The following is a 26,165-nucleotide window of genomic DNA, read 5'->3' as shown; positions in this document are numbered from 1 at the left end:
GCCCCAAAGAGATAATGTGACACTATAAAATTACTCTAGATCACTCTATCTATTTTCTTAGATTTTCTCATTTTTTTATTCAAATTTTTCTAAAAACAATATATTTTTATTCTACTTTTTTCTAAAAAAAATATAATAATAGTAATTAACTATATTTTATTTTATTTTAGTTTCTAAATATCTATCTATATATAATGTTGACGCGATTTTTTCGCTAATAGTGGATTAAGGAATCCGAAAATATAGATATTAGGCTTTTTCTAAACCGTAATTGGACAAATAAGAAATATCAAGAACACTCTCACAGTTTTTACGTGGTTCAGTAGTTAAAAATCCACATAGTCCATGAGTCACTCTTATTAATCTGTTTTGTTCTCACTATGACATTGTTTGTGACAATTTCACCAGAGTTTCAGTACACAAAAAAGTCGATCCTCTTTTCTGTCCATTCTCCCCTATATTTATAGGGAATTCTGGCAGGACAATTTTGGGTAACCATGCATAAATATGGTGGCATACATTTTTGGATAACATCCCATTTACTTAAATACATTAATGCATTGATTCTATGCCCACAATATCGGGTAATAAATACAAAATAATATCTGAGCATTAATGAGGGTATAAAGAATCTCCGAGTCTTTTGGGATCCTTCACTATGCGTCATGATCAGGCTTCCGCGAGCTGAACACTTCCTTCGAGTTGGGTGTCGAATAACTAATTTGAACTAACACGGATCATGTTCAGAGTTTCACGAACGCGATCTAGCTCACACGCATCTCGAACTAAGTTGATGGCGTAAGAGGCGATCTGGAGACTATCTGGTTGTCGTAAGTTGTCAAGTTTGACTCGAGCTGCTCACTCAAGAGCTAGCTAGATGCTTTATCTGTACGCTTTCTTCATACGCTTGTCTGATAGCTGTACCCCATGCCGAGTAATTTAGCTCGTATTTTTGGGGTGCAACATTTGCCCCCAAGCTCCTGCTCGTCGCTTCTGACACACACAGTAGGGGCTTTTTGGCTTCTGTCATGTTAAATTGTGCCTACCCACTCACTCGAGTACGGGCACATGTCAGTCTGTAATAGACACCTATTTGGGTTTCGAGTAATGCGACAACTAGCTTGTTAACTTTTTTCCGCTGTTTGATTTATTTAATCCAGGCCCTTGGATCTCGAATTGATTCAATCGTGCGGCCTAAATCAGTTCCCGAAGTTTACATATAAATAGGAGAACCAGACCGTAATCTTACCACATTTGCATTAAAAAAATTTCCTCTTTTTTCTTCTCAAAATACTTTCAGAGCTTTCTGCGTTCCCTCATTTTCCAGAAGCTTTTAGGTTATTACCTTTGGTGCTGCTATAATTTCCTCGACCAAAAAATCAAACTGTAAGTATCTTTATATCCGATTTAAATTTCATCTTCTTATTTTTCAATAAGTTTTATGAAATTTTCCAATATGTTTTCTTACTTTGGTCATGTTTGAGTTTAGTGTGGGTTTTTGTTAGGCCAAAAACAATAGCACTAGACTCAATTAGAAATAATGCACAAAAATGGGTAATTTTATGGGTTTTCTAGGTTTGAAAGAGGAACATCTGAATACATGAACTTGAATATTTTAGGGATTCTTTTTTAGGTTTAGTTCTAGGTAGCTTAAGGGTTACTGTTTCTCCAATGGTTTTGCTTTAAACCGCTTTCCAAAAAGGTATTGGGTATGACACGCGAATCTCGAAGTATCATGGGTTTCCCAAGGTTATGGCGTGTGGTTTTTGACTGCATGTGAACCCACGTATTAGCATTAGGTGAGAATCTAGCTCGTAAGTACCTTAGGTTGAGTAAACTGAACTTAAAACTCTAGCTTTCCCTCACTTCTAGTGTCACAGTGAAGTTACATCTTAGGTCGCCTCTAATATGCCGTTCTGTTGCCAAGCGAACTTAATTATGGCCAACCAGAAGAAAAAAACAGTGGAGAACTCCTTCTCTTAAAGCCAAAATAAAGATAAGGAGGTCGTCTTCGAGACCCCTATTCCTCACTGCGGCCCAATGATGGATAGGCAGATTGTGGTTGACGCCAACGCCTTCTTTGAGGCCGAGCATATCGAATCTTGGATAAAGACTCAGGGTAAGGTTAACAAAATCTTATTGAGTCACGGGATCAAGATAGGCTCCAAAGTACTTATTGCCCGCTTTCTGTTGGACGGAGAGCAGAGCTGTACTGCGATCCAAGACAAATTTGGGGCATGGAGTGATGAGCACTTGAAGGCAGGTACCTTTCTTCCCTTGGACCAGTACTTCGTAGATTTTTTAAACTACGTGGAACTGGCACCGTTCCAGCTCCCCATAACTCGTATCGACTTCTGGTGGGGTTGAAGTATTTATTTTTGAAGGATGAGTGGGACATCCCCGCCGATATTATGTATTTATTTTTCCTCAAGGCCAATTCAGAGTAAAAGGGGCAAGGTGATGGCTTCTACTACCTCACCAGGTTTCCTAGCACAACCTCTATCATCGACCTCCCCACCCAAATGATTATAAGGATCAATTCTTCATGTCAAACTGGTTTAAGAACTGCAATCATCAATACTTCAACCATCCTCGTAAGTTTCTCATCTTCTCGAACTTTGCATTTGAATTCTTTCTTAACCAAGTTAAAACTTATTCTGAACGAGTTGTTACTTTGTGAAGCTATATATAAGAGAACGAAGTGGTCAAAGACCCTCGGAGGTCAATACGAGACTCTATCCCATGCTCCTACGAAGGAGAAAGAGTTTCAGATGGTGGTAAATGATGCCACCATGGTTGCTTGCAAGCTGGTCCGCGAGGATCAGACACTGGCCATTAGGGTTTTAGGCCCTCTCCCCGAGCTCCCTCCTCCCCAACAACTCTTCCTAGCCGATGAAGAGGTTGATGAAGAAGAGGAGGTCGCACAGTTGGTGAGCAAAAGAAAGGTTCCTAAGGATGGACAAGATCCTAACCAAGGCCCAGCTAAATTGGGGGCAGCAGCCGGCACCTTCGGCCAAGGTAACCCATATAGAGAAATGAATCGAGCAGCTGCCATTTTTAGGCTAGTCCGATTCAACCCAAGGCAGCTCGTGAGTTGACCCGGTTGATCTGGACTTGAATGTGATCCTCCTTTAGTGTGTGGACCAATTAGTTGTACGCCACGATCATAGCTACCCCAAATGTACCGTAGTGGTAGATAACACCTTACACTTTAGGTCCACTATATTTGAAAAATACGGTACAAACCTTTTATCATGGCCTTCCTTGTGTCATGGTGTTTTTACCCCGGATATTAGGCAGGCCGAGCCCGAGTCTAGTCCAGACGAGGAGCTTGAACCCCGTAGGTCTCACAATGTAATAATACTAGAGTCTCCCCCTCCTTCGATAATCCAAGAGGTAAAGGTTTTACCTAGCCCAGTTCATAATCCAGAGTTGATCATAGTAATTTCCTCCTCTAGTTCAGAGGGTAGGGTTCTTATACTGTTACTCTTTGCTTTATGTTATCTTGACTAATTGTTTCTTGGACCTGATTCTTCTGCTTGCCCTTTTTTAGATGAATAAATGAATCTAAAGGAGGCCCTCAAGACCAAACCACATGTAAAGAGGCTGAGGGTTTCAAAGAAAATAGCTCCAGGAGTTGGAACCGCCACCGGGTCTCCTACAAAAGACAAGGGTGCCAGCTTCACCCAGAAGAAGCAGCAGCCTTAGCCCACCGTATTCACGACTCTGCTTGTTCCTCCACCAGCTCTTCGCGACCCCACTTTTATCCCGCAAGTCATCCAAACCGAAGCCTCAACAGTCACCATCCCAGCTCCCCTGCGCAGCTCATATTAGGAGATTGTGAGCCACATGATGAAGCACGCGAGCGTGGTCAACGTTAAAGAGTTGTTGGCTATTGAGTCACGACAATCAACGACCATCCTTGACTCTACGTTAGGGATGACTTTGACGGTAAATACTATACTGATCTTCTTCTTCTAGCCCCACACCTTCAAAAACTAACCCTTCTTTATCCTTTGTTTGCAATCCTGCTTGGCTTAGATCCGTGGCATCGCCTGGGTCTGAGCCAAGGTTAATGAGGCCAAGACCGCCTTGGGGGAGGTGTAGGTCACCTTGGAGGAAGCCAACGCCACGAAGGCAGCCCTGGATGAGGCCAACAATGCCCTGAAGATATCGCAAGAGAATGAGCGAGTTGCCAAAGCTCAAGCCTTGGAGGTGATTCAACAGCGGGACCAGCTTCAGCTTGAGGTTAATGATCTTAAGCAGAAGCTTGCGGAGGTCGACAATCTAAAGCAAAGGCTTGTGGAGGTCAAGGCCAAAGCAAAGGAGGACGTTGCTGAAGCGGAGAGCTCTTTAGAAGAAATGTTCTATCAGGTCTGGGTGTATAACCAGGAATGGGACTTCTCATTCCTGGATGCGGAAGTTTGGGGGAGCTACCTTGCCAAGTTCTAGGACAAATTATAAAAGGAGCTTGCGGATACAGCCGAGGCTTTCGGAGCTGCGGCAGAGGTCGAGAAGGAAGAGGTGTCATCCCAGAGGCAAGTCACCGGAGCTCAGGGATGAAGGGGGACCTCTCTTATAGATGTATATATATATATTTTAGGCTTGGAGATTTTTGTATATAGGCCTTTTAGGCCGAGACAATTTCTCCTTGAGTTATTCATATAATTATGTTAGTACATGTTCATTAATTTCTAATTTATTTTTGTTCCCCTTCACCTATTATCCTATCATGTTTATGAACTTTAAGTCTTTGTATATTTGCATAGTCATAGGGGTTAACTTTAGATCGAGATGAGTGTCTGATGACTCGACCAGTTAATTCTGGTCAATGACCTAGTTATAACCAGGAGTTTGCTCGCCTAATAGTATTATACCTGTTAGGAATCAGGCCTCAGACCTGGTTATATCCAGGAGTTTGTTCGCCCAATAGCATTGTACCTGTTAGGAATCAGGCCATGGACCTGGTTATATCTAGGCGTTTGCTCGCCCAATAGCATTGCAACTATTAGGAATTAGGCATTGCCCCTGGTTATATCTAGGATTTCCTAGTTGAATTCTAGGTTTTGTTTCTTTTAATTTTCTTAACTAAGTTCGTATTCAGAATTTCTTTGAAAATTTGAGCTTTAAAAAGCCGTAGAATAATCAATTTTCTACATTCTAAGTTTTGTAAATTTCATCCAAAATTTTTAAATACTTTAAAGACTCTTTTAGGGTTATATGCCCCCCAAGTAATCAGAACTTATGAATATTCTAGGTCGCTTTTACAAAATGAGCACATACATTACAAGAATAAGATAAAATATTGATTCTACATTTAAATTACGTAGTAGTCCAGTGTTATTAAAATAGAATGACTTTTATAAATAAGCCTTACACGAAAAAATACTAAAAGCATTAAAAACTAACAAAGTCATCCTATTACTGATAGTATTTTTTGAGATGTAGAGCATTCCAGGTTTATGGGACCAACTCTCCACTTAACTGAGCTAATTTGAAGGTTCCTTCACGAAAGATTTCCACGATCTGGTATGGTCCTTCCCGGTTCGGTCCCAATACACCATCTTTAGGATCTTTATTTGCCAAAAACACCCTTTGGAGCACTAAGTCACCCAGTTCGAGTCTACGCCCTTTTACCTTTGAGTTAAAGTAATGAGTAATCCTCTGTTGATAATGGGTTAGCTGTAATTATGACTCCTCCCATTTTTCCTCGATCAGGTCCAAAGATGCGTTGAACAAGTCTTGGTTTCGATCTTGGTCAAAGGTTTTCTGCCTATGTGATGTCACTAGTGTCTCAATTGGGAGCATAGCCTTACTTCCAAATATTAAAGAGAAATGAGTGTGCCATGTGGAGGTGCGATGTGAGGTCCTATAGGCCCAAAGTACTTGCGGGAGCTACTCGGGCCATAATCCCTTAGCTTCATGTAGTCATTTCTTTAAGCTCACCTTTAGGGTTTTATTTATAGACTCGACCTGCCCATTAGCTTGCGGATACTCCACTGAAGAAAAACTCTTGGTTATGTTGTACTTCTCACAAAAGTTCGTGAAAAGATCACTATCGATCTGAGTTCCATTGTCAGACATGGTCTTCTTTGGGATCCCAAAATGGCATATGATGTTATTTATGATGAAATCCAAGACTCTCTTCGAGGTTATGGTTGCCAAAGGCTCGGTCTCGACCCACTTTGTAAAGTAGTCGATGGCGACAAATACATAGCAAACTCCTCCTTTTCCAACTGGTAGTGAACCAATCAGGTCGATCCCCCATACTACGAATGGCCAGGGTGATGAAATCATGGTTAACTCCATGGGTACTGCTCGAGCGATTGTGGAAAAGCGTTGGCACTTATCACACTTTTGGACGTATGAGGCCGAGTCCTTTTTGAGCGTAGGCCAAAAATGAACCCTGCCTCAATATCTTTAGAGCCAGGTTTTGCCCCCAAGTGTGGTCTCCGCATAATCCTTCATGTATCTCATGTAGGATAGTCTGTGCTTCCTCGGGGAGAACACATCGTAGGAGGGGGAGCAAATGCCCTCTTCGATAGAGAATTCCCTCAACCAGAACATACGTGAAACTTGATATAACAATTTTCTTGTCTCCTTTCGGTCATTTGGTAGCTTACCAGTTGTGAGGTATTCTACTATGGGGGTTATCCAGGTTGCTTTTGTGTCAATCACTCTGACCTCAATCTGTTCTTTCGTTATGCTTGGTTGTTCTAAGAAATCCACTGGGACTACATTTAACGTATCCGCCTTTTTGGTGGTGGAAAGTCGGGCTAACACATCATCAGTCGAATTTTGCTCACGGGGTACTTGCTCAATGGAGCAGAACTCAAACTCAGACAACTCATCTTTAACCTTAGCTAGATAAGCTTCCATTTTGATACCTCGAGCTTGATACTCCCCCAATATCTGATTAACCATGAGATGAGAATCACTGTAACATTGAATCACCTTTGCTTTAAGTTTTTTTTGCCACTCGCATTCCCGCTAATAGAGCCTCGTACTCTGCTTCATTGTTGGATGCTTCAAAACCGAACCTCAGGGTTGTATGGAATCGATGTCCCTCAGGCAAGATTAGAACTATCCCATCTCTGGATCCGTTCTTGTTAGTGTTGGTATTAAATGATCAAATCAAAGATATGCAACGAAATATATAAACCCATTTTAATAAATATTAATACCAGCCAGGATCATACACATATATAAAAATTAAATCACATACAAAATAGATCAAGGATTACCTCTTGTAGCCTATCAAGTGTCCTCGAATCTTTTTGTATAAAATTAACAATCATCTTATCCAACAATCTAAAAGCTCACACCCTGATCTTCCAGACCAATCCTTAAACATACAAGGACGTGTGTGGGCACGTAGGATTAAAAATGTTGATTCATGTGACTCTCTAGATGTACTCAACACATGACATCTAGAGAGGTTTGACAAAGAGAAGGTTTAGAATAGTTTTCAGGTTTTGAGAAAACTATCGCTTTAGAGAGAGAGAGAGAGTGAGTCTATATTTTTATTCTAAAATATAATAATAAAGTTTATTCTTAAAGTCACATACTATCATACTTATATAAAGATATTTGATCTAATTAAATAATCTTTATTTTATTAAAAATATAATTCAAATTAAAACTAATAAGATATTTATATTGAATTATTTATTTAAATCATATTTAAAAAGAATAATTAAATAACTAATTAAAAAAAATTATTTGAAATTCAAAATTCAAACCTCAGGGATAAAAATCCCTGAGTTAGGCGCCACACACTATGTTGCAGAGTGTCTGTCTCCCAACCTAATTAAGATTTCTTTGATTTTCTCATTTGTTTGTTTAATCAATCTTTACGACAATATATTTATTCCAACATAAATATCAGTTAATTTAAAATTAACTTTATCTTAAACTATCAGTTTTAAATTAAATAAATAAATATTATATTGTAAATAAGATATTTATTATTCTCTCTTCATATTAATCCAAACAAGATTAATTATAATTTTAACCTATAGTTTTTCAAAATAAAAACTATATAGTTAATTAATTAATTAATTCACAATTAATCAATTACCCATAATTATCACATAATTATTTCCTTGCCTTGGAAAATTAATTCCTTTGCAATTTAGTCATTTCTCTTTACAAATATTTCTTTTGACATCCTTACTCTTGACAGTGTAGGACAGAGGTGATCTGGGGACCATGGACCTATAATACGAAGCTCCAATAAACAAGATTATTAATGAAACTCTTTAATCTAATAGTCTTATTTATTAATTCTATGATTACTCCACTATAAATATGGAGTTTTACTCTAAGTATTTATAGAATTACATTTACAAAGTTTTCTCTTGTAGTCCATTGATATAATCAATATATGTAGTTCTGTCCTCCATTATTGGTTCGTTAATTAGAGCTGGTCAAAATTACCATTTTACCCTTCTAATTACCTATTGATCCTTAATTACCGTTAATTCATTAGCGAATAATTAATCTATAATCTAATTATAGATTTGAGCTCAATAGCTATTCAGTTCCAGAGTGAACCCTTAATGGAACAAATATTCAATCCGTTAGGAAAGCATGAATTCCATTATTGTAATTCATGTTCCCAGCCATTCATGATACTGAATCTCCAAAACAAAAGTCATTAGTCTCATTATTCTAAGAGACCTTAATGAGTGAATCAAAAGATCCAATAAATATAAACAGGAGTTCATGAATACTCAGGATTTAGACTGATCTACAAATGATCATCTATTATGATAAGAATGAAATCTTTACGTCAAACGACAACTCTATAAAGATAATTAATTCTCATCGGTCCTGTCATATATAATCTTTATTATATACAACACCTTTACTAAGATGTCTATCAACACCAGTAATTCGAATCTAGATTACTCGCATCTCGTATGCTTAGCAAACGTACTAGTAAACATTCATTAAAGATTCCATAATTTAATATGTTACTGGCTATTTTATTCATTATATATGATCTTAATTCTCTTGTACTAATACAAGATCATATTCTCGTAAATGAATAGGGAATTTTCTTGATATTATTATATAATTAATTCAAACAATAATTATAACATTCAAATATAATAAAATTGTACTTTTATTTAAAACCAATAAAATGTCTTTACATGCTTTTAGGGCATCAATCCTAACAATCTCCCACTTGCCCTCAAAGCAAGTGAGGCATCTCCCTTAATCCCATATTGCGTACGTGACCCATGAACGACTTTGCAGGAAGTGTCTTGGTAAACGGGCCAGCCAGGTTTTATTCCGACACTATCTTCATAACAATCACATCACCTCGGTGTATAATCACTTTTACCAGATGGTATTTCCTTTTTATATGCTTTCCTTTCTTGTGGCTTCTCGGTTCTTTGGAATTAGCTACTGCTCCACTGTTGTCAGAGTACAAGATTAGTGGCTTATGTCTTGAACACTTGTCAGTGGATTTTGAAATGAAGCAGTTTAGGGCCGTCACTTTTCCAATTAAGCTTTGTACTTCTTTAGGTGGCCTAGGCGAAGACATTTCTAGTAACGACCTGATCTTCTTTGGGTTTGCATCTATCCTCCTTGTGTTGACTATGAAGCCCAAAAAAATTTATGAGGAAACCCCAAAGGTGTACTTCTAGGATTTAGCTTCATGTCATATTTCCTTAGCATGCCCAAACATTCTTCTAGGTAAGATACATGGTTGCTGGCAGTCTTTGATTTAACGAGCATATCATCAATGTACACTTCCATGTTTTTCCCAATCTGGTTAACAAACATTTTGTTGACCAGTCGTTGGTACATTGCACCAGCATTTTTCAGCTCGAATGACATAACCTTGTAGCAGTATACGTTATGCTCAGTCATGAAGCTAGTGTGCTCTTGGTCTGCAGGGTTTATTGCGATCTAGTTATATCCAGAATATGCGTCCATGAAAGACATGAGCTCGTGACCGACTGTTGTGTCTACCAACTGATCGATTCGAGGTAGTGGAAAACAATCCTTAGGACAAGCCTTATTGAGGTCAAAGAAATCAATGCAAGCTCTCCACTTTCCATTGGGCTTTGGGACCAAAACAGAGTTAGTAATCCAGGTTGGATATTTTGCTTCCCTTATGAATCCACACTTAAGTAAGTGAGATAATTCTTCTTCTAAAACTTATGATCATTCCTTCCAAAAAAAAAAATCATTTTTGCACCTTTGCAGGTACATTCCTATCCAGATTCAGAGTATGCATCATAACATTTGGATTGATTCCCACCATATCTTCATGTGACCAAGCGAAAACGTCCAGGTTATTTCTCAAAAACTCGACCAACTCCTTCTTCCTTTCAGTTCCAAGATTCTTTCCCACCATTACGACCCTGAAGGTATCTCTGGGTCAATATTGATTTCCTCGAGCTCCTCCATTGCTTGGAGCTTAGACTTGTCTTCACCTAATATCGGATCAATGCCATCCTGTTGGGCGACCTTGTTATCTCTTTCTTGAGGTTCTTTCGCCCCATGAGCAATTTCCATTACCAGAGGCTCCTCATTCCCTTCAATGATGACAATCGCTTGCTGCCTGAGTTGTGATTTTCCTTTCATAGCAATGCTATAGCATTATCTAGCTGTGAGCTTATCCCCTTTTACAGTAATATACCTGAGGTCGAAGGGAACTTCATTGTTAAATGTCGGATTGAGGTGATAGCTTCAGAAGTCATCAGCGCGGGTCATCCCAAAATTGCGTTGTATGCAGCTGGACAATCGATTACGACGAACTTGAGCATTTTAGCAATAGTTTGCATATCATCTCCCCGTGTCACTACAAGCCCGATCGTCCCTATAGCTGCTGTTTCTTCTCTCGAGAGTCCGTATAGGGTCATCGAGGTTGCCTTAAGATCAGCTACAGATAACCCCATCTTTTTCTAGGGTGGACCTGAATAGCATGTTTACAGAGCTCTCATTATCAGTTAGTATTCTCTGTACTCTTCGATTGGTGAGCTGAATGGTTATCACCAGTGAATCATTATGCGAGAACTGGACATGGCTAGTGTCCTCTTCCGTGAAAATGATTGGTTGTTTTTCCAACCGCTGTTGTTTTGATAACCTTTTCTCCAGAATGAACTCAGTGCCATTGTGGGTTTTTAGCTCCTGTATGTACCTCTTCTGGGCCCTATTACTCGTGCTCGGCAGATGAGGTCCTCCAGAAATAGTGGCTATGTCCCTCCCTTCTATTGGAGGAGGGACGATCTGATTCCCCTGGCCTGGTTGAGCCTGGGGTTGATTGACAAGATTTTCCTGAGCTGGTTGAATATTTTACCATGCTGACTGATTGGGAACTACTCTGTTTCAGGCATATTGGGCTAACGTTCCAGCTCGGATGAGAGTCTCGATCTCTTCTTTTAGCTGACTGCAATCATCAGGGTTATGGCTGATGTCGTTGTTATATCGACAGAATTTGGCTGGGTCTCTCTTCATCCTCTGGTGCCTCAGAGGCTCCAGTTCTTCCATGGAAGGCGATTAGAGTTTGCCAAGAAGATATGCTCTCGTGTATCTGTCAGGTCGGTATAGGCGATGTAGATGGACTTGTAATTTTCACTGAGTTTATTCTTTTTAGTGCCATTGTGGTCGCCCTCACCAATCCCCTTCTGATTATTACTCCCTGCCTAGTTATTCTGGGTAGCAGGCTGAGTTGTAGCTGCAACATCTGTTACTGCTCCAACGGGATGAATAGGGGTCTGGCTGGTTCCCGCGATAGCAGATTGTGCTTCTTCTAGATTTATCCATTTCTGAGCGCGAGCTAAGAATTCATCTATACTCCTAACTCCTTTCCGCTGGAGTTCTTTCCATAAATCACCTCCTACTGTGATCCCTGTCCTCATAGCCATGACCTTGGAGTTGTCATCAGCATATCTAGCTCGTGTTGCCGCATTGGTAAACCAATTCAGATATGCCTTCAGGGATTCACCGGGCTGCTGTTTGATGTTCGCCAATGAATCGACTTCAACGCGAAGTTCCTTCGCAGTTCTGAACTGCCTCTTAAATTCAGAAGATAGTTTCTTCCATGAAGTGATTAAATGTTTCTAGTACTTATTGAACCATAACTTGGCTAACCCAGTCAATGTTGCTAGGAATAGGATACATCTTAGGTCAAATCATTGTGGGCCATCATTAAGGTATTGAAGGTCCCAATGTGATTGAACGGGTCGGAGTTTCCATCATATGTGGTCATGGTCGGCATCCTCAAGCTAATAGGATACGGAGCTGTCACATTGTTAGGAGCAAAAGGCTCAAGATCCTCATTGGCATCACAATCGTCGACTCATTTCCCAAATAGGAGTTTCTTCATCTATTCTTCCATTAGGGTTAGCTGCTTGAGGGTTGAATCCTTGGCATCTAGGTTATTCAGGAGTTAATTATCAGCCCCCATCCTGTTGTATGCTTTAGATGGATTATAGCAACGCCCTACTACTCAGGGACCGTTACACTGTGTATTTTAAATAACGCTAAACTTGCTAAACAAGTCATTTTGCCATAATTGTGTAACTAAACGAGATTAACAGTTTTGGGTTAAATTTTTTGGAGAAAGGTACCATTATTTCATCAAAGCGTTTACCTCATACATGGGATCCCAAAATACATTTAAAAGGTTAATTACAATGGAAAAGTTACAACCAGCCGATCAAAGCGGCAAAATAGGGTTTGACCCTAGTTCCTTTTTAAACCCTCGGCTGTGGCGGTCGAGCAGCCGCATATGTACACATCGTCACCTAAGCTCTCCAACTCAAGGATGGTCCAACTTTCTTTTCCCTTTACCTGCACCATATAGCATCCGTGAGTCAAGGCTCAACAATAAAACTTAAATATGCTCATAAGCAATTAATAACATATATCTAAATCATAATAAGCATGTCTAGCAGTAATAACCCTACTCGTGCATGCATACCATCATATAAATGACTACATGGTCATATGGGCCAATAGCCCAAGATCACCATCAATGAATCATATCGGGGTCCAATGCCAAAAATACATGATTATGGAATCATACTAGGGCTCAGCACCCAAACACATGATTAATAAATCATATCGGCTCAACGCTTTAGAATATGGGACTAATGAGTCAACCCGGGGCCCTTTGCCCTGTCCTTTGTATAACCATCCTTAGAGTTGGCCCAGCGTACCTGGCACTGAGTTTTCCCCGAACAATAGGTCGGTCAAGCTATGATTCGCTTCTGGTTATACATAACCATATCGACCATCGCTCAATGCGCTGTTGCCGTTCTTGACTCATAAGTCAATGCTTTTCGACCAACACTCAACGTGCTAAGACCGCCCTTGACTAATAAGTCAAAGCTTTACGACCAGCACTCAATGTGCTAAGGCCGTCCTTGACTAATAAGTCAATGCTTTATGACCATTACTCAACGTGTTAAGGCCGTTCTTGACTAATAAGTCAATGCTTTACGACCAATACTCAACGTGCTAATGCCGTCCTTGACTAATAAGTCAATGCTTTACGACCATCACTCAACGTGCTAAGGCCGTCCTTGACTAATAAGTCAATGATTTACGACCAACACTCAACGTGATAAGGTCGTCCTTGACTAATAAGTCAATGCTGGGCCAAACCCTAGGATATGGGACTAATAAGTCACCCCACAACCCATCGCCCTATCTCATGTATAACCAGCCTTGGAGCTAGCCCAGCGTACCTGGCATTGAGTTTTCCACGACCATTGGGTCAAACAAGCGTATGATGCGCTCCTGGTTAACTTAACCAAACCGAATAGTGCTCAATGTGCTATTTCCACCCTTGACTAATAAGTCAATTCTTTTCGACCAGTGCTCGACGCTATTTTCGTCCTTGACTAATAAGTCAAGCCTTTCTCAATTAGATAATGCAAACCGGCATATATCATATATCAAATATCCAAGTATAAAGCATTCAACAAGCTTAATCAACAATCACAAGCATAACCATAATCATGCACATTCTCAGGCATTCATGCCCTATTCATATCCCTGTTCAGTAATTCGGGCCAAGCCATAATCACATGTATCACAAACTGGGTGCAATTTTCTTACCTTTAGTCCAAGCACAAGTTACCAATGAACGACCCTCGAGCACGATCCCGGTTCTGAGCCCCTAGAGATTACCTTGTCACAACCATAATATAGAATCCCATCAATAATGAGTAAACACAGGATTTTGACTGAGTCCTAGCCTCCGGGACATCGAATCCTACTAAATCGGGTAGTAGGATCGATCCCGAGGCCTTAGGTTTGAGTTCCCGCACTCAAACCTCCCCAAGGCAAAAAATCCCTTAAGCGCCGCGACCCATTCAAGTCAGAGGCCCGAGCCTCTTCTTTATCAGCACCAACGCCGCGGTGCCAATAGACCTTTGGCACCTGCTTCTCCTTCGACCGATTTGAGCCGCGACGCCCCAAGAACAGGGCCGCGACTAGACATGAAATCCCAAATTTTCATCCATTTTCCCTTGCCAAATCCCTCCATAAAATTATCCAAGCATAGCCAAATCTCATGAACAAAATTCCCAAAGAACTCAGCAGCCCAAAACCATCGAAACCTAAGTTACAATTCAATCAAAAACTCATCAAAACACAAAAATCCAATCAAACTTAAGAAACTCAAAACTCAGAACTTAAAGCTTGGATTACCCCTGATTACATAGTTTCCCAGCTAAATCCTCCGACTATCAAGCTTCTAATCTCCCTTGGAGTAACTATGACTCTAACCTTGCTTGAATCTGAGCCCTAAAACTAGAGTTTCCTTCAAAAACACTAACGGGCGTCAAATGAGCAAACATGAGAGAGAGAATACTGAACGTATTTTTTTGTTCCTGTCAGGTTACTTCAAGCTTAAGTAACCTTAAGCAAATCCCAAAACTCATGGTACCCAAAAACGTCCCTGGGCCAAATAGTCAAAATTCTTAGAATTCCCTCATGATCTCACTAACTCCCAATATATCATCAAATAATCATTCCCATTACCCAATATCCTGGTAATGTACTAAATACCCAATATACCCCTTGACTCACTCCGAGTCAAGTATGGGTCCCGTTGTAACTTTCCCACTAGCTTGCTCCCTAGGATCGCCTCGTGCCAAGTAACCCAAATATATCCACATAATGATGTGTCTCACACATATATCACATATATGCCAAATATACCCATAACGGGCAAAATTACAAAAATTTCCCTTTTAATCAGAAATGGACCCACATGCATATTTAATACACCTAAACATGCATATAAAGTCATATGATAATATAACTCACATAATCATATAATGATACACATATATATCACATAATTTCCATAGTTTGCCATTCTGGCCCCTAATCAAGGCCCTAAGCCTTATTAGGTGATTTGGGACGTTACAACTATCCCCTCCTTACAGGAATTTCGTCCTCAAAATTTTACTTGAACAACTTGAGATATAGATCCCGCATATTTGATTCCAGTACCCAGGTCGTTACCTCGACCTTACTGTTTCTATATAATAACTTATCCAAATGTATAGTTTTGTTCCTCAGAACCTTATCCTTTATGTCTCATATCTGGATTGACTATTCCTCATAGGATAACTCAGCCTCCAGTTCCAGACCTCATAACACATGAGTGTCATCTAATACATGTTCCCTCAACATGGGAATATGAAATACATTGTGTAAGACCGACAATGCCGAAGATAAGGCCAATTCATAGGCCACCTGACCGATCCTCTCTAGGATATCAAACGAACTTACAAATCTAGGGCTCAACTTGCCCTTATCTCCTCACCCCTTTCCATGGTGATACTCTAAGGAAGACATAGTCTTCCACTTGGAACTCCACGTTCCTGCATTTTAAATTAACATAACTTTTCTATCTACTCTGAGAAGCAAGTATCCGAGATCTAATCTTTTCAATAGCCTCAATGGTTCTCTGAACTACCTCAGGACCTATATATTTCATCTCACCCATCTCATCCCAGTGAATGGGTGATCTAGACTTCCTACCATACATCATCTCATAAGATGCCACTCCAATAATCAACTGATAGATATCATTATAGGAAGACTCTATTAGAGGCAAATATTTATTCCAAGACATTTCAAAGTCCAATACACATGCTCTCAGCATGTCCTCTAATATCTGGATAATCCTCTCCGATTTACCATCAGTCTGAGGATGATAAACTGTACTGCACTCCAGTTGTATACTCATCGCCTCCTGTAACCATCCCCAAAACTTGGAAGTAAAGATAGGATCCTTATCCATCAGGATAGATCTCAAAGGCCCAAGAACACTACAAGAAAAAAGTTTTTTAGCTATAAAGAAATTGGTAGCAAATGATATATATTTAGAAGCTAATACATTTTTAGCTACCAAATTTTTTTGGTAGCAACTTTGTAGCTAAAACCCCGTCGCTAAAAGTATTTTGCTACCAAATTTTTTTGTAGCTAATAGTTTTTGTTTGCTACTAAATTTTTAGTAGCAAAATAATTAGTTTTTGAGACTATTAAAATTGTTTTGCTACTACAATTTGGTAGCAAATTTCTCTTAAACTGGTAGCCAATGCAATTGTCATTAAAATTTTAAAATGAGAAACGTGTGAAACAAAACTAATTAATATGTATTGGACAATAATACAAATGTCCTTTGACAAAAATTTAAAAAACAAACCTGCTATATATATGCATATTCTATTTTTTTAATAACAAAAAACTACTAAACTTAACTATAACCACACATTTAGGAAATAACAATCATTAATTATAAAATAATAAATTTAGTTTTAATTTATCATAAGAGTGTAAAGAAGCAAATCATAAAAATTAATTATAAAAATACAATTTAATATTTTAAAATTTGTATTTCATAAAAGATACATATCTATATACATATAATTAAGCACAAATGTAGGAAATACAAGTATTAATTAAAAAAAATAGAAATAACTAATTTGAATTTTAAATTTGAATTTCTGAAAATTAATATATATATACACATCTCTTCTATATATATACAATATTTTTGTTTCAAATTGTTTTAAAATAATAAATAATATTCAATTGCGGTAATTGAGGAATTGAAAATCTAAAGGTTAATTTTTTTATTAAAACTTTCAAACTTACTTTAACCTTGATTTTTTTATTTAAACTTTCAAACTTGCTTCAACATTTTTAAATGAATTCAATAAAAAAATTGATCAATGCCTTTACATGGTTTTTTGTTAATGTGAATGATAAAAATATCAAACTTGATATTTATGTTTCAAATTTCTATGCATTAATAAATAATATTCAATTACACTGATTGTCAAATTTGAAATCTAGGCCTTTATTTTGGTATTTAAAATTTGTTTTATTTGAATAAACTGTGACTAAATAAATAATCAAATCATTCAGAATAAATAATCTCAAAATTTATTCCATTCTGTTGAGATCTTTTCAAACAATATTAAGTTTAAATTAATTTTAAAATAATATCTAAAATTTAACATCGCAATCACATTCTTATATAAGAGTTATCATATCAATTATTTTTATCAGCATAGAATTTTTCTCTCCAACCAATATCAAGTATGAGAGTACATCATAATTACATCTAACTCAATTTCTTTATAATCATAAATCATTGATGGCTGTATTATTTAAATTGATTTACAACTCTTTTTTTTTTCTCTTAAATCAGGTGTTCAATCTATGCAAAGTTCCAAGGTAAATCTTTATTGTCACATAAAAATATTGCAAATTCAATTTTTTTTAAAGAAATTATACTATTCATCTTATACAGAATCAGTTTTTATCTCAAATCAAGTAGTGTCACAAAAATCACAAGGTACAATTTATACAAATTCAGTTATAAATAAACATATTCATCTTTTACCAATTCAATTATAAATTAATATATTCATCTTATAGAAATTCGATTTTTATCTCTAAACAGGTAGTGAATCACAAATAAGTGAAGTCGGTTCATATAATATAAAGTTCAACGAAACACGAATCATAAGGTACATCTTATACAAATTTAGTTATGATTTTCTCTATTCATCTTATACGAATTCTTGAAAAAACCATGAGTAGAGTTTATCAAAATTAAGTTTTACTCAATTTCTTTATAATCATACATCATTGATTGTTGTATTATTTAAATTGATTTAGCACATTTTTCTTCTTCTCAAATGAGGTGGTCAATCTACGCAAAGTTCCAAGGTTAATCATTATTGCCACACAAAAATATTGCAAAATTATCTTATACAAAATCAAATAGTGAGTGAATCAGCACGAATCACAAGGTACCATCTCATTTCCCATACAAATTCAATTATAAATTACCATAGTTATCTTATAGAAATTCATTTTTATCTCAAATTATATAGTGTTTAGGTACCATCATATACAAATTCATTTATAACCTATAAACCTACACTTGCCTCTGAAAATTATATTTAATAAATCCTAAATAATATATTTAATATAGTAACATATAAAAAAATATTAGCATATAAATATAGCAAAAACCACATAAATAAATAGTTAATAAATATAGTAACCAAATAACATATTAAAAAACATGCAATATTCAAACAAATTTCAGAATATAGTAATGAAATAAGATATTCAAAACACATGCAATATTCAAATAAATTTAAGAAAGAATAGCTTTATAGTAAGAAAATTACCTAAAATTTAAAAGATTGGTGCCTCAGAATGCTATCAATAAAGGTCAGTCTTTGACCCAAACCAAGCTACTACCATTTTGGAATATGATTAGAAGACTTGTCCTGTTTTTCAGCCTCCCTAGGTCTTGTCTCTACCACAACAAAACAATAAGTTTACAACCAGAGAACAAAAACAACAAAGTATAAAAAAAATTATAAACGAACAGAACAAAAACTACTAGAAAATTTGAAATTCAACGCCAAAGATTACACAAACCTGCAACCCCAAAAAAGCTAATATTAGAAACTATTTATTGCCTAATAATATGTTTGGATGAAACTTTGTTAAAGACAAACCATAATAGAAGTACTAACATCAACAAAAGGGACTATTACCTTCCACAAAATTCCCAAGAAGACAAAATATGTATCCTAATTTCTTGGTCTCTAATAATTGAAATACATTATTACCTCTTGTTTGAGCTCTTTGTTGTCCTTTCCCAGTCGTTCCAAGACCAACCTATATATATACATAAACATGAAAATTGATTTTCCAGTAATTGAAAAATACACACATATATATATATATATATAAAGAGAGAGAGGAAACTAACCATAGCTCGTGGAAGACATGGCCGCAAATGGATACAGCTTGAAGATCTTCAATAATGCCCTTGAGATCTTTGTAGCAGATTGAGCAAATGGTTTTCTCAAAGGCGTTGTTGCCATTGACCATCTCTGTTAGGGTAAAATATATATACATGTGAAAAGAAGAGAAGAGAGGCAGAAATCACTCCTGGTCTGGTCGTGGTTTGGTGTGAAAACAGGCGAGGTGAGGTGGCGCAAGGGTGGTCAAATGGTGGTGAGGGCTAAGTTGGGGTCGCATCTGGGTTTGGGTCACCTGGCTTCGGGGTCACGCACGAGGGAGGCTGAGATGGGCCTGGGTGATTCAGACACTTGCACTTGGGTCCTCACGACCCGAGTAGGACCGTTGAGGTCGGAGATGGTGAGGGAGGGACGACGGGGTCTGGCTATTTTTGGGTGAGGGGAGATGGAGCTAACGAAGATGATGGTGGTGGTATGAGGGAAAGAAACATAGGGTATGAGGAGAGGAAAGAAAGAAAGAGGGGCGGCTGATGAGTTTGGCTAGCTAAGAATAATGTGGAGAGAGAATAGGGTTTCAACTTTTAAAATAATAATAATAATAATAATATATTATAATTATATTTAGGGGAAAGAAACATAGGTCTAAATTCTGGTTTCTTTTTATTATTACATTTAACGTCTCTGTTTTTTTTTATTACTATAAATTACATATAGGTCCAAAATGCCACCTAGTCTACTTGCAAATACTCCATTAATTTTTAATCACTTACAATTCTAATCATTAAATTTTTTTTTAATGTACTTAGTGTAAGACATCCTAAGGAGTCAATAAATATAAAAATTATTGTATTGAATTAAACACATTAGAATTAACACACCAACAATTTAGAGCCAAAGAAAATACACAAAGTAAGTAATTTAAAAATAATATTATTTATATCTATTTTTTACTTCTTTTGGTTGAAAATAAAAATTATATATTTAAAAATAATATTGAACTCCATCATTATCTTTGTCAAAATGTAAGGTGTTTGGATTTACATTTCAATTTTATTCATAATCATTTAATTGCTTTCGGTCAACTCTCTCAAATATTTATTTTCTCTATTTTTGAGGTAAGTCTTTAATTATAGCTTTCATTTTTTATTTTGGCTTGTCGATTGTTGTAATTTATTAATATATTTTTAAAGAGAAATTTGTAGAAAAAACATCATTTTTTGTAGTACTTAAATACCCCAATTTTTATTTTCTTGATAGTCGTAGGTTCAACTTATTTTTTTTTGGGTTTAACCCAATAATATATAATTTTTACCCCAATAATCTTAAAATCTATCCAAAGTTTATACTACAAAATATTAATAACTAAAAATTTATGCCTAAAATTTATAACTTAGTTAAAAAAATATTTATATATATTAAAATTAATAAAAATTAAATAAGCTAGGTAGACAAAATTTGGAAGATATTATTATCATCATATAATATTAATAATTAAGTTATTTTGGATAACAAATTGGATATATATTAATAAATATATAAATATTATTGTTATTAATTTCCATATATATATAACATAGTTTGGTGGATTAACATATTTTTATATAAAAAAATATAACTACATTAAAAATTTAACTTTATTATTATTATTATAACTTTATTTTCAGGATTACACCCATCACTATTCACCTTCATTACTTTGAGTGCTACCAGGTTAGTAGTAAAATATTAATTATTTATTATTACATAAATAATTGGAAGTTGCTTGGAATATGAAAATTTAGTTAATTAGTATATTTAAAACATATTTTATCATTTAATTATTTAAATACAAAATCAACATGCAAATAGGTTGATTTAGTATATATGTCATATTTTATGCATTGCAATTTTATTTTTAATAAGTAACGTGCAATTTTATTAATAATAGTAGTGTTTAAATGTTTATAATAATAGTAGGGTTTTGGGTTTTGAGTTTAATATTAATGTGATCTTATAATTTATCCAAAATTTATACTACAAAATATTAATAACTAAAAATTTATACCCAAAATTTTTAACTTAGATAAACAAAATTTTTATTTATATATATTTAAATTAATTAAAATTAAATAAGTTAGGTGGACAAAATTTGAAAGATATTATTATCATCATATAATATTAATAATTAAGTTATTTTGGATAACAAATTGGATATATATTAATAATAATTTTTATTTTCTTTATAGTTGTAAGTTCCTGGTTGTTAAGTGTGAAATAGACACATATGTGGTCGTCTTTGATTGGTCCATGTCATTATTTTTATTTTTTATTTAAAAATTCATTTTAATATTAAAAAATTATTTTAGAAATAGAAAATGAAGATTTGATTTAAATGTATGTTCAGTTTATTATTTAGGTTTTATTTTCATTTAACTTTAGAGTTTTATATATTAAATTATTTTAAATTAGAACTTAAGCTAAGATTTTCTAAAGTTTTTTCATTTTACTATTTTAATTAAATTTATAAATGAATAATAATATTAGTATGTAAAATAATTTCTCCTTCAAAAAGAATATTTAAAGTATTTTTTTTAAATGTTTTTGAATTTTTTATTAGATTTTAAATAATTTTTTAATATTTGAATGAAATTTTTAAATAAAACATTAATAATAATGGCATGTACCAATCAAAGACTTCCACATGTGTCTATCTGACACTTAAATTAAATGTATTTATAAATATATATGTAAAATAATTATAAAAAAATATGCATGTAATCGAGTAGGATAGGAAACACTTATACTCGTATCCTACCCTATACTCGCATCGGATACATATTTTTTTTGTACCATAACCATATCATACCCATAACTATAATTCAATAGCTAATTAAGTGTTTTATTTTTGTCAATGTAGTATAATTCATCATCTACTTGTTCGAAAGATAATAGAGAAATGATGGATAAAAATTGGATTTTCCAAAAGAATAGATTATCCGTAGAATATTTTGATGGACTTAAGAGTTTTATTAAATTATCAATGCTTCACTTAAATGGTGAAAATAAAATTTGATGTCCATGTGTTTCATGTATGAACTTATATTACCATGACTTTGAGACAATTGAGAGTCATATATTCGTAAAGAGATTTTATAGTATATATGTTACGTGGGAGTATCATGGGGAAGATATCATAGAAGTAAATGAAGACCGAGAGGAACTAGAAACAAATAGTGAAGAAGACAAAATATCATGTGATAGTGATAATGAAGACGATGATGATATGATACCAGCATTAGAAGATTTAGCTAATCAATATCATCAGAATAGTGATTTTGTGAACCTTGGAGATTCAAATGACCACAACAATGAAATGAATACATTGGCTGAATTATTTGCTAAAGTAGAAAAAGAGTTGTATTTTGGATGCACAACATTCTCACTCTTAACATTTATTGTTAATTTAATGCACATTAAAGTTATGTGTGGTTGGACCAACAAATCATTTGACTTGTTGCTTGACTTACTTTGGAAAGCATTTCCCAAAGACAATAAGATTTCACGGTCTTATTATGAGGCTAAGAAAATGTTGTGTGATCTTGGTTTAGGGTATGAAACTATTCTTGTATGTGAGTTTGATTGTGCTTTATACTGGAAAGAAAATAAAAATGTTGAAAGATGTCCTATATGTGGTCATGAATGATACAAATTCCAAGGAACTAAAGGTAAGAAGATCCCGAACAAAAAGATGTAATATTTTCCTATAACTCCACGTTTGCAATGACTTTTTATGTCTCGCCATACATCATCTGATATGAGGTGGCATATGGAAGAACGTGTTGATACCGAAGGTGTACTTAGACACCCAATAGATGCAGAGATTTGGAAGAATTTTGATACACAATATCCTGATTTTGCAAAAGAATCTAGAAATGTTAGGTTAGGAATTGCAACAAATGGGTTCAATCCATTTGGTGATTTATCAAACTCGTATAGCATGTGGCCAGTGTTGCTAATGCCATATAACATGCCACCATGGAGATGTATGAAACGAGAATTCTTAATGATGGCATTACTAATTCCAGGACGTCGTGCTCCAGGTAAAGACATATATGTCTATTTAGAACCTTTGATCGATGAGCTTAAGGAACTATGGGAAAATGGTGTACGTACTTTATATATTATCAATAAAGAATATTTTACCATGCGTGCTGCGGTATTGTGGACGATAAATGATTTTCCAGCATATGGTACTGTATCTGGGTATAGCACTCAAGGGTATAAGGCTTGTCCTGTTTGTTAGGATGACACATCTTCATTTCGAATAATAAGAAAAATATGTTTTATGGATCATCGTCGATATTTGTGTCCGAATCATGAATGACGCAATGATAGAGAGTATGATGGTACAACTGAAAGACATCTGCCTCCAATAATTTTAACAGAAGATGAAATCTTAGTTAAATTAAAAGGTGTGTGGAAATGTAGGCTAAGTAAAAATGATAAGATCATTAAGGACGATAAGCAACAAATGAATGATGCATGTTATGAAAACAAAACGAACTGGAAGCGAAAAAGTATATTTTGGGAGTTAGAATATTGGCCTAAATTAAAACTAAGACATAACTTGGATGTGATGCATATTGAGAAAAATATATGTGATAGTGTGGTTGGTACAATATTTAGTATTGATGGGAAGTCTAAAGATACTGAAAATGCAAGACTTGATTTACAAGACTTAAATATTCGTAAGCATCTACACATGAAAAAGAAGGGGAATAATTGGTTGAAACCAGTAGCATGTTATACGTTATCAGCGAAGGAACGACAAGAATTTTGTATGTTTATAAAGTCTGTAAAATTTCCTGATGGATATGTAGGAAATATTTCTCGAAATGTTAACATGAAGGATTGGAAATTATTTGGGTTGAAAAGTCATGATTGCCATATCTTATTACAGAGGTTGTTACCTATTGGACTAAGGCCATATTTGAAAAAGAAAGTGATGGATGTAATTGTTGAGTTGTCATTGTTCTTCAAAAAGCTATGTGTGAGGACATTTTATGTGAAAGACTTAGATGAATTGGAAGAGGGAATTGTGTTCACGCTATGTAAATTAGAAAGTATTTTTCCTCCTGCTTTCTTCGATGTGATGATACATCTTGCGGTGCACCTGCCATTAGAAGCTAAGTTAGGCAGTCCAGTACAAATGAGATGGATGTATTCGATCGAAAGGTAATATAAATTACAACTTAAATTATTTTATAATCATTGAAGACAATATTTTTATTACTATTTATTAAGAACATAATAATTTTCAGGGAATTAGGTCATTTGAAAAAATATGTAAAGAACAAAGCCCGACTTGAAGGTTCCATTGCTGAAGGATACGTTATTACTGAGGCATTAAATTTTTGTTCAATGTATCTTCGTGGAATAGAAACACGCTTTAATCTTCCGGATCGTAATCCTGAACACCTTGGAATTAGAAAACAATCTACCCAATCTATATTCAACGTGCCTACAAGACCATTTGGAAGACAATCATCTATCACATTGATTCAAGATCAACGAAACCAAGTACAATGGTACATTTTAAATAATTGTCCTGAGTTAGAACCATACTTAACGTAAGTTTATATTGCTTTTTATTTTCCTAATTCTAACACATTTATGTTTTAGCATAAAATTAATCTTTCAAGTGCTTATTATGAAAACAGTGAACATAGATTATTCTTACAATCAAAAGGAATTTTGGATATTGATCAAGTGAAAAAAAATGAATTTTCAACTTGGTTTGAAAATAAAGTAAGTTTAAAATATCTCTGTTTGATATTTTAAATTTATTATGCGCCTTCATTTTACATTTACAATATGTTATTGTGATCACAGATAAAAAAAATGAATGAAACATCATCCGGTGAAGCACAAGAAGATTTGTATGCAATTGCAATGCAACTAGATTATTTGATTTGTACATATACTGGTTGTATTGTTAATGGAGTTCGATACCATACAAAAATTCGAGATGAAAAACATTTAACTCAAAACTATGGTATTAAGGTTGAAGCTGAATATGATGGAAAAATATGTGATTTTTACGGTGTCATCGATGAAATTTGGGGAGTGCATTACATATATTGGAACAAAGTTATATTGTTCAAATGTTTTTGGTACAATACCAACGAAAGTGAAAATAGAATGTACACCGAATATCATTTTACTAGTATAAACACCAGCTCAAAATGGTTTGAAGATGAACCATTTGTTATTGCCAATCAAGTAAGTTCAGTTTTTTATTTGGACGACCTTAAAAAAAATAAAGATTGGAAAGTGGTGCAGAAAGTAAATCATCGGCACACCTGGGACATACCATCAAAGCCAGAGGATGGTGAGGTTGATGATGAAGATCCCACTATCATCAATTCCGAAGCATATCAAGAAGAATCGTCGAATGACATTGACGTAAATTTTGATTCAATGACAAGTGATACTAATCTTATTCGAGGTGATATTGCAGATATAGAATGTGATGGTGGATTGTTCAATGATCTTCTAATAGATCATAATGATCAAGTTCAAAACAAAATAAACAATGATGACACTAGTGAAGAAGCTTTACTTAATGATTCCGAAGAAATAATTTTGAGTGATGAAAGTGATTAATCATAAAGTGTGTTATTATTATTATTTTTTTGTAAATTTTTTATTATGCAAAATTATTATGTGCTAATACTAATTACATATTCTCAGTTCTTTAATCATGTCAGATAAGAAGTCTCTCGATCCACCATTAACAAGTAGAAGGTTGTTTGGTCGTAAGAGGACACATATTAACTCTTCATCATCTACACAATCTCCTTCTCCTTTGTCATGTTCTCTAAATGATGAATCAACAATACT

The 26,165-nt window shown here is 35.2% G+C and overlaps 2 protein-coding genes across 6 annotated transcripts in view; one reads left to right on the top strand and one right to left on the bottom strand.

Moving 5' to 3' along the window:
* Positions 1-19,856, bottom strand: part of LOC133777748 (uncharacterized) — a 49,970-nt gene extending 30,114 nt beyond the window's left edge. For 2 of the 5 annotated variants that reach the window (XR_009868795.1, XR_009868794.1), the window contains exons 1-3: positions 19,292-19,843; positions 19,149-19,197; positions 18,699-18,829 (exon numbers count right to left, since the gene is read on the bottom strand). The gene's annotated coding sequence lies outside the window, so the exon portion shown is untranslated. Of the gene's footprint in view, positions 1-287; positions 12,817-18,698; positions 18,830-19,148; positions 19,198-19,291 lie in introns of those variants that run through there. The other 3 variants (XR_009868793.1, XR_009868792.1, XM_062217488.1) reach the window with 3 other exon arrangements.
* A 3,232-nt stretch (positions 19,857-23,088) lies between these two features.
* On the top strand, positions 23,089-25,928 carry LOC133779583 (uncharacterized). Its single transcript, XM_062219530.1, has 5 exons — positions 23,089-23,540; positions 23,751-24,497; positions 24,584-24,842; positions 24,945-25,070; positions 25,155-25,928. The coding sequence occupies exons 1-5, from the start codon at positions 23,089-23,091 to the stop codon at positions 25,926-25,928; spliced, it is 2,358 nt and encodes a 785-aa protein (XP_062075514.1).
* Positions 25,929-26,165: the final 237 nt, after the last annotated feature.

Source organism: Humulus lupulus, chromosome 5 (assembly GCF_963169125.1).
Source record: "Humulus lupulus chromosome 5, drHumLupu1.1, whole genome shotgun sequence".
NCBI lineage: Eukaryota > Viridiplantae > Streptophyta > Magnoliopsida > Rosales > Cannabaceae > Humulus > Humulus lupulus.
The sequence above is the reverse complement of the archived record's forward strand: the minus strand, read 5'-3'. Positions and strand labels throughout refer to the sequence as shown.